Below are 9,776 nucleotides of genomic sequence, written 5' to 3'. Positions count from 1 at the left end.
ATCGGTAGAAGCCTCTCCTCAGCTCCTTTCTGCCCGAATAAGATGGCTTGCTTGTGAACCCTGCATCGCCTACAGGTGTGAAGATACAGCACTGCCATCGGTCCCGTTGTTCACGGGAGAACGTGATAGGTTTGGGGATTGAAAAACTCTTAACATCGAGATAGTATGTCAAGAGTACTGCATGTTGCATTGTTATGTTTGCTTTTTTAATTATCTTTCTAGAAATGGAATTTCCCTCTTCTTTCACTAGTACTGAAAGAGCATTTGTTCACCGGCTCTGTCAGTCTCTTGGCCTGATATCTAAAAGTAAAGGGTAAGTTAGAGTCTGATTTTTAGTTATTATTTTCTTCTCTTGGTGCAAATGTATGGAATTTCACGACTAGCGTTAAAATGACCTGTGTTTCTAGCATGTCCTGCACTGTTGCAGGGAATAGTACTAGAGAAAAAAGTTTAAAAAGTAAGATAAAAATAAGTATCTTTGTGCTTTGCTTTATGTCTGCTTAAAAAACCTGGTGACATCCTTAGTTTGAGATAGCTTGCCCTTATACTGTTTTGTGGATTTCATGGGTCCATAAAAAAGATTTCTCACCAAGATCTGTTCTGTTTTTCATGCACAATTGTGTGCCCAAGGGTTTTGCATAGAATCTCATACTTTGACAGATAAAATGTAACCTAGAGTAGCACGTCGAAAAGAGTGCTTCTGTTGAGAAGTGCGGGAGAAGAGGGCTTATATGCAGGTATGATGATGTTTCTTTTTCTTACCCTCCTCTGATCTTTTGAAGAGAAAACCCATGTTCATTGACCTGATGAGCTTGCGTGAAAGCTGAGAATTCGGTTCCCTTGGGAATTCAGGTGGCAAAGCAATGGGAAAGGGAAAGTCACAGGAAAAACCCAGATAGATGGAGCGTCATGTATAACGTGTGTGTGTGTGTGTATACTGTTGTAAAACCGTAGCAGCATTTGCTGTTCCTCATTTTTGGTGATACTTCATGATTCTTGCAAAAGTAGTGTGAAATGCTAGTTGTCTGATCTAGACTTAATTAGGGAGTAAGTGCTATTCAGCACTGATTGTGTTGAACGTATGGCTTGGTTTCAGAAGATCTTATTCAAGCATAGTGCTGTTCAAATGAAGCTATGCATCCAGTGTCATTCCAGTCTCAGGAGTGGTATAGCTGATTTTTGCCACAGATAAAACCAGAGACAGTAAATGTGCCCCCTGAGACAATAAATTTGGCTGAACTTTCGTATCTTTGCATCATATTTTGGGAACATGGAGTATTAGAAAGCCTTGTCAGATGTGCGCAAATGGTTAGCAGGAACATGCTTGGGTTGTACTGTGCCTGTGCTTAACTGTGACTGGTAAACCCTGCCTGAATCCTTGTTGATTCTTTGTAGAGCTTTGTAAGTGTCTCTGAGCAGCTCCCTAGCAGATTCTGTGGTATTTTTGGTTGTTGTTTTCATGGAATCATAGAATATCTCAAGTTGGAAGGGACCCATAAGGATCATAAAATCCAACTCCCTGCTCCTCACAGGTCTACCCAAAACTGAAACAGGACTACCTAAAACTGAACCCTATGACGAAGAGCATCGTCCAGACGCTCCTTGAACTCTGACAGGCCTGGTGCTGTGACCACTTCCCTGGGGAGCCTGTTCCAGTGACCAACCACCCTCTCAGTGAAGAACCTTTTCCTAATGTCCAATCTGAACTTCCCCTGACGCAGCTCCATTCCATTTCCTCGTGTCCTGTCGCTGGTCACCAGACAGAAGATCAGCACCTCCCTCTCCGCTGCCCCCCTTGAGGAAGTTGTAGGCTGCGATGAGGTCACCCCTCAGCCTTCTCTTCTCCAAGCTGAAGAAGCCAAATGACCTCAGCCGCTTCTCCTAAGTCTTGCCCTCGAGGCCTTTCACCATCTTGGTCGCCCTCCTCTGGACACACTCTAATATTTGATGTCCTTCTTATATTGAGGCGCCCAAACCTGCAGATGGTACTCGAGGTGGGGCCACACCCCATTGTAGAATGGGACAATCACCTCCTGGTTTTGTTTTGTGTTTTTTTTTTTTAAATGTGGAATGTTCAGAGTGACATGAAGCTTCGAGAATAGTTGAACTGAAATTTAAACAGCTGAGAAAAAGGGAATATTCACCTGGGGAGACATAAACTGTATCTTTTTTTTTTTTGACTATAATAATGCAGTGCACATTTAAGAAACATAATTTCCTTTTAAAATAAATTCAAATCTTCTACTTGTGTTTAATCTTCCCAGATTTCCTCAGTATTTATGCTTGCAATAACTTTTGAAATGATCATTTTTTAAAAGGCTTGATCATGATTGGCTTTCATCATCGAATTTCTAGATAGACTATAATTTTAATGTTAATATACATTACTGTATCTGTACTTGTTGCAGAGTGGATAAATAAGGCAAGCCATTGCTTGGGAACCATAGGGCAATGTTTTGTGTCCTTAGTTTTTTCCTTTGAGTTAAGCAAGCATATGTTGAATACTTACAGAAAACTTACTATAAACTCTTCATAGCTAGTATGTTTTCCTCTAGACATTGTTAGCAGTACTATATTGGGTCTGGCTGGGATGGAGTTAACATTCCCCATGGCAGCCCTCCTAGTGCTGTGCTTTGTATTTGTAGCTAGAACAGTGTTGATAACACACCAGTGTTTTGACTACTGCTGAGCAATGCTCGCACAGCATCAGGGCTGTCTCTCCAGCTCCCCCCTATACCCTCAGTTAGGAGGTGTGTTGCCAGCAGGTTGAGGGAGGAGGGAGGTGATCCTTCCACTTTACTCAGCAGTGGTGAGGCTACACCTGGAGTGCTGTGCTCAGTGCCGGGATCACCAGCAGGAGAGAGGCATAGACATACTGGAGAGAGTTCAGTGAAGAGCCAACAAGATGGTGTAGGGACTGGAGCATCTCTCCTATGAGGAAAGGCTGAGAGAGCTGGGACTGTTCAGCCTGGAGAAGAGAAGGCTCAGGGGGATCTTGTCAATGTATATAAGTACCTTCAGGGAGGATGCAAAGAGAACAGAGCCAGGCTCTTTTCAGCAGTGCTCAGTGACAGGGCCAGAGGCAGTGGGTGCAAACTGTGAGGGTGCCCGAGCACTGGCATGGGTTGCCCAGAGAGGTTGCGGAGTCTCTTTCCTTGGAGATTTATTCAAAAGCCATCTGGACATGGTCCTGGGCAGCCGGCTCTAGGTGACCCCACTTGAGCAGGGGTTTGGACCAGATGACCTCCAGAGGTTCCTTCTAATCTCAATGGTTCTGTGATTCTGTGGCTCTAAAACTACTGAAGACTGGGAGCATAGTCATGGGAAGGATTGCAGTTTGTTTTTCCAATTCTGCCAGCCTTTTCCTGGATATGGACATTCAAGTACTGTTCTAGATTCACTATTTTTGCTATTCTGAAATGTTATCTTGCATTGACCAGGAGCTGAACCCAAGCCAACAACTTAGAAAGCAGCCATGTTGTGGTGGGTTGACCTTGGCTAACTGCCAGGTGCCCAGCCAGCTTGGTCTGTCAGTCCCCCTCTTCAACAGGACATGGGGAGAAAGTAGCATGGGGTCTCTCCCACAGGCTGAAGTTCCTTCAGGATAAATCTGGTGCACTGAGGCCTCTTCCATGGGCTTCAGGGGAATCTCGGCTCCAGCATCTGGAGCACCTTCTCCCCTTCCTTCTTCACTGACCTTAGTGTCTGCAGGGCTGTTTCTCCCACATTTTTCTCACTCCTTTCTCTTACAGCTGCTGTGCAGCGTTTTTTCCCTTTATTAAATACGTTATTACAGAGTGACCACTATCGTGGCTGAGAGGCTCAGCTGTGCCCTGCAGTAGGTCTGCTGGAGCTGGCTGTGTCCAGCATGGGGCAGCCCCGGCCTCTCCTCACAGAGGCCACCCCTGCCAGCACCTGGGTACGTGCACCCTGTACACACACACCACTATACCACCCCTGCCAGGGACGGGCCACTAGGATCTCAGTGTGACCTTCTGTTCTTATCCTGAGAAGTCATTTTCAAAGTGTTGCTATGTCATTGTAGCCCATGCACAAGAGAGTTCAGTTTCAAACATATTTACAGCAGTTCTTTGCATTTCAGTATCAGAGTTCAGTCTGAGAACAAATGCAGTGTTATGATTAAGTGTTTCGGCTCTAATTCTACATTGTAAATCTTTGATAATGAACATCCTGGGAATCTGATTTGTTTTTACTGGATTTCGTTAAGGCTTGGAATATCACTAGAAGGCTACTTGTTTGTCTGTCTGTTTGTTGATTTTTAACCTCTAAATCTCTTAAATTAGCCTAGAAATCAGTTTTGTGTCATACTTCTCAGTATTGATTGATAGAGGATTGATGGAGCTGGCTGTCTTTTGGGAAGCAAATGCAGTGATAGACCTTTAACAGAAAGGTAGGAGAACAGTGTTATGTTATGGAGGCCTAATTGTAAGGTTGTGCTGGGCGTAGTCATTCGAAGTCTGCAGTGTCTGTGCTGCACTACCTTGTGCAGGTAGAGGGTGGTTTTGCTGGTGGATATTGTGGATGCTTCTGTTATTTTGGTGTGCGTTATGCTACATAGGACATTATTTGGAAGTTTCTAGTTATGACATTAAATTTGAAAATAATCTCACAGCCATCTTGAAAGAATTATGATCAAAGATCATTACATAGAGGTAAATAGGTTACTTATTCCTAAAATACATTTTTTTTTTCTCCCAGAAAAGGAGCAAATCGATACCTGACTGTAAGGAAGAAGGATGGATTAGAACTAACACATGCAGTAATGACTTGTTGCTTGGCTCCCAGTACGAAACATGCTGTTAGGAGTTTAATTCAGAGATTTCCTGTCACAAATAAAGAACGAACAGAACTTCTGCCAAAGACGGAGCGAGGAAATGCGTGTGCTGTTGAATCTGGTATGTTCAGTCTGTCTTCTGATGCGGACTTATGAACCAACACTGCTTAAAAAAAACAACAACCCACAACCCAACCACAAAACAAAAACCTTTCTTTTCTGTCTCCTTTCCTGTCCCAAATGACACCCTCCCCCTGAAACAAACCCATTAATTTTCTTGACTTTTAATTGTTAATATAGAGTCTTTTAAAACCGGTGTCATGAGGAACTTGGGCAGTTATGTCACCCACATTCCAATGTGCCAAGTTACTTTTGAATCTTTAAGCCAGTTCCAACCAAATTTATTTGGAAGCACATTTGTGAAATGTGAGTTCCTGCAAGTTCCATGAGGTGAGATTGAAGAGAGAAGTGTTACCATAACTGCCGTATAAGAACACCCTTGTGATAAAATGAGGCTGGCTGTTCTGCTTCTAGAACTTCATATTCTTGATAAAATAAGAAGTTTATTTTTTGTTTTGTTGTCTTCTAAAATAGACCAAATTTATTTGGAAGCACATTTGTGAAATGTGAGTTCCTGCAAGTTCCATGAGGTGAGATTGAAGAGAGAAGTGTTACCATAACTGCCGTATAAGAACACCCTTGTGATAAAATGAGGCTGGCTGTTCTGCTTCTAGAACTTCATATTCTTGATAAAATAAGAAGTTTATTTTTTGTTTTGTTGTCTTCTAAAATAGATTTAGTGCCTAAGAGACGACTCTAGTGTCTTACTGATTTCTAGAATATGAGAGAGTTCACTGGAAGACAAACTTCGGATATATTGTGGGTTTTTTTAAACAATGCTTTTAGCAAGATTATTGCTTTAAAGTTACGAGTGTAACAGTTGTGTTTCTGTGCGCAAAGCTGGGTGTAGTGCACAGAAAACGCTTGTATCAGTATGCCTTGTTTCATTGGATATTTCTGATTCATGATGGTTCATGCTTTAAGTGCTTCCTTTGCTAGCTTTCTTTTTCAATTGTTTAATAGAATTGTTTAATGAACAGAGGGAAACTATAATAAAAGTACTGAAAAGCAATTCCTTAGGAATGTAAGGCATAAACTAATGAATAGTGTAAAATTTATCTTTCTGTACTTCTTCAGAATGGTTTTTGGCTCTTTTAATCTGTTAGCCTATGTCTGTCTTGGTAAGACAGTGCTCGTAATTTAATATATTAATCTGTTAATCACATTAAATATGTATAATTGAATTTACAGCAAGCTTTTCATTCTTCTGGAAAATAATTATTAAGGAATTACAGAATAGCATTTACAATACTGAATTTGAAGTAGTTTACTCTGAAGACGTGCAGGTTCTTTGGCTACTTATGCATTGTTTTCTAATACATCACACTGTGCTGTATGAGTCCAGGGGTCTAGCTATAGCATGGTTCAATTTGTATGATTTAAAGCAAATCTTACAGACTAGAGCATTAGGTTGTGTAAGACTGACTGAAAGGAGGTCATAGAAGACCAGGGAGGGTGTGAAAGAAGGCATATGAATCACAGTAAAGTTATCTTTTTCTTGGAAGACATGCCTGTCAGTTTGGAATGACTTAAAGGTTTAACTATAGAGTGAATATTTCTAGGCAAACTGTGGAGGTGTGAATGTGTAAACATGATACAAAGGCCAAAAAAAAATGCCAGGTTGCTTTTCTTGGGTTTAGTTTCTATTTCTCTTTTTGCTTTTCATGACCTTTTTTGACTTCAAGCAATGCCCTGGGATAGTCTGTTCAAAATGTCTATGGAAGTAATAACTCCTTTGAACAATGTTTATTTCAAGCACCGTAACAGGATCTGTCACTATGAATATGGCTTTCAAATGTGTGATGGGTTTGTCACTTTATCTGTAGAGATGCATATAAAGTCAGGAATGTTCATTTTTATGTACTATTTTTAAGCAATGTTTTAGTGACCTTCTTTTGTATCTGTCTAAGTAAATTGTTAACTTCTCTTCATAGAAAACAGAGACGTGAACAAGACAAGCGGACGACTTAACAACGGTATCCCCCAGGTTCCAGTGAAAAGAGGGGAATCAGAGTTTGATTCCTTCAGGCAATCACTACCAGTTTTTGAAAAGCAGGAAGAAATTGTCAAAATAATAAAGGACAATAAAGTTGTTCTGATTGTAGGAGAGACTGGATCAGGAAAAACTACTCAAGTATGTTTCTTTAATGAAATAAAAAAGATAACAGTATTTATATGAAACTAATGCCAATTTTGTAATATTTATTTAATAAGGGATTTATTTATGCTAGTTTTAAGGCTTTTGTTTTCCTATATAGTTGAAAGTCTTGTGTTCTAATTCACATTCTTGCTTTTGAAATACTAAGCCAGCAGATACTTACTAAAAGCATAAATGGTTCTGCACAATTTTCTGATAGATACTAGTTTTTCGTCTAATTTGTAATATAAAATATTGAAGGGAAAGTAGCTATGATTTTGTATAGCCCTTTTCCTTCTAAAAATAGTTCTGTTCTTAGTATCTAGAGTAGAATATTATTGTATTAAAATGAAAGATTACCTACAGGTATTTTTTTAATATAGATTTCTCTGAAGCAGGAGAGAGAAGCTTTAAATTTTTTTTTTTTTTTTTTTGGGGGGGAACAGATTAAACTTAAAATCAGAAATTTATTTTTGCTGACTTTCTGCCCCTTCAGGTATGTTTGCAGTGATAATCCTATTGTGAATCCTTTTGCAACCTGTGTAATACTGAGACACAGTTAAATTGTTTCACTGTGGTAAAAAAGCTATGACTTTATCAAAGTAAAAAGTAAACTTAAACCACTTCTTTACAGATCCCTCAGTTCCTTCTTGATGACTGTTACAAAAATGGAACTCCATGCCGTATATTTTGCACTCAGCCAAGACGTTTGGCAGCTGTTGCTGTGGCTGAAAGAGTGGCAGCAGAAAGAAGAGAAAAGATTGGCCAGACAATTGGTTATCAAATCCGATTAGAAAGCAGGTACTAATGATATTTCTTAAAGTCAGTTGATCTTGTGTTGATATCTTTAGTCTTGTGTACATTTAAACTACAGTATATTTGGGATACAGACTAGTAAAAGCTCAGTACGTAAAGTATAGGTAGCGTATGTCATTTCAGGTAGTGATATAGTTAAGATTGAAAAGGACAGTTTCATGTAGTAAGTTGTCTTACATAAGTGAATTGCAGGTGCTTTCTCTTGAGTGTGTGTGCATGTAATTCCTTGTCTTATTTTCTGATCAAGTCTACACTTTCCTCTTTTTTTTCTCCCTACTTTTAACGTGTGTAGATCCAAAAGTTCTGCAGGTTTTGAAGATGGGTAGGAGGACCAGTATGCTGTAACAAATGCTATATAGTGAGTTGATAGGGGACGTAAAAGGGAAAAAAACCCAAAATTTGAAAGTGAATGATGAAGTTGAGCATTATTTACCAATCTAGTTTGGGTTAAATTTACTCGGTTTCAGCTTTTATGTTTAAAGCATGAAGTGATAAAAAAGTGGAGATTCCTAGGTCACCTGAGGAATTTGTTCTTAAAGCAGAGCAGGAATGAATGAAAGTCTGAAGATGTGTGCGGTTTCTAGATTCTTTGAACTGTATAGATAGCGGGACTTCCAGGAATGGGCAGCAGTTGGGACATGAGTGAGAAGACGACGGCAAAAGTTATAGCTGGTCATGTTGCTTATATGGATGAAGATATTGCATAGGTAATGAAAATGAATGTACTTGAACAACAAAGCCAAGTTAAAGAAGAATTTGAATATGTGTACAAAAGCTCACAAGGCTATTAAGGGATTAAAAGAGCTGGTAAAGATGAATTGCAAATAAGGTGGATGATTAATGTGTGGAAGTATTGTGCTGGCTGAAGAAGAACAAAGTATAGGTCAGATCAAAAGGGAAGAATTACTGGAAGCAGTGCAGAAAATCCTGCTTAAGAAGAATCAATAGATTCACTCAAGAGAAAGAGCAAAAGGAAGAGATGGCAATATTTCCAACTCCGGGCAAAAAAGATGTGGGGTAGAGGAGTTTACAGTAACACAGGAGTCTAATTTTTTAAGTTTTATTAACTATTAGACAGCAGTGATGATTTCTAGGAGGCTGCTGAAGAAGAGTAATGATGGGTAAAGTAAAACATTTCCATCTTTGATGTGTTCCTTGAATTTAATATGTAGAAGGATTTTTGAAAGGAGGGATGAATTCCAAACTTGGAAAGAAACACGCATATGATAACTAGTGAGCTCATGTCTTCCAGAAAAGAACTGTAGAGTATGAGACAAAGGAACTTTTCAATACTTAAGGTGGCAGTGCTGGGGAGAGTAGTGGCAATTGCTGTTTTTACTTGCACAGCTAACTCTGCCGCAGGTACTAGAATAGTAACTTCATTTTGAAATTCTTGAAGAGAAAAATTAAAGCATTTGAAAAGGATCAGCTGATTTCTTTGTGATCCAGTCAAGTGTAGTGCATCAAGTGTAGTGTATTGGGTTTGTGTGGCACGGTTTTGGTAGTGGGGGGTGCTACAGAGGTGGCTTCTGTGAGAAGCTGCTAGAAGCTTCCCCCATGTCCGACAGAGCTAATGGCAGCTGGCTCCAAGATGGACCCGCTGCTGGCCGAGGCTGAGCCCATGAGCAACGGTGGTAGTGCCTCTGGGATAATGTATTTAAGAAGGAGGGGAAAAAAAAAACCTGCGCAATTGCAGCTGGGAGAGAGGAGTGAGACTATGTGAGAGAAACAACTCTGCAGACACCAAGGTCAGTGAAGAAGGAGGGGGAGGAGGTGCTCCAGGTGCTGGAGCAGAGATTCCCCTGCAGCCTGTGGTGAAGACCATGGTGAGGCAGGCTGTCCCCCTGCAGCCCATGGAGCTCCACGGTGGAGCAGGGGAAGGGTGTGAGGAGTCCTCCCCCTGAGGGG

At 40.4% G+C, this 9,776-nt stretch overlaps 1 protein-coding gene across 1 annotated transcript in view; it reads left to right on the top strand.

The window, feature by feature from the left end:
- Window positions 1–224: 224 nt before the first annotated feature.
- YTHDC2 (YTH domain containing 2) overlaps window positions 225–9,776 on the top strand; it is a 37,130-nt gene continuing 27,578 nt past the window's right edge. The window contains 4 exon segments of the mRNA XM_019473368.1: window positions 225–313; window positions 4,720–4,916; window positions 6,850–7,049; window positions 7,687–7,853. Coding sequence (XP_019328913.1) covers window positions 225–313; window positions 4,720–4,916; window positions 6,850–7,049; window positions 7,687–7,853 — 653 coding nt within the window.

The sequence above is a fragment of the Aptenodytes forsteri genome, unplaced genomic scaffold, assembly GCF_000699145.1.
Source record: "Aptenodytes forsteri isolate BGI_AS27 unplaced genomic scaffold, ASM69914v1 Scaffold69, whole genome shotgun sequence".
Classification (NCBI taxonomy): domain Eukaryota; kingdom Metazoa; phylum Chordata; class Aves; order Sphenisciformes; family Spheniscidae; genus Aptenodytes; species Aptenodytes forsteri.
The sequence above is the reverse complement of the archived record's forward strand: the minus strand, read 5'-3'. Positions and strand labels throughout refer to the sequence as shown.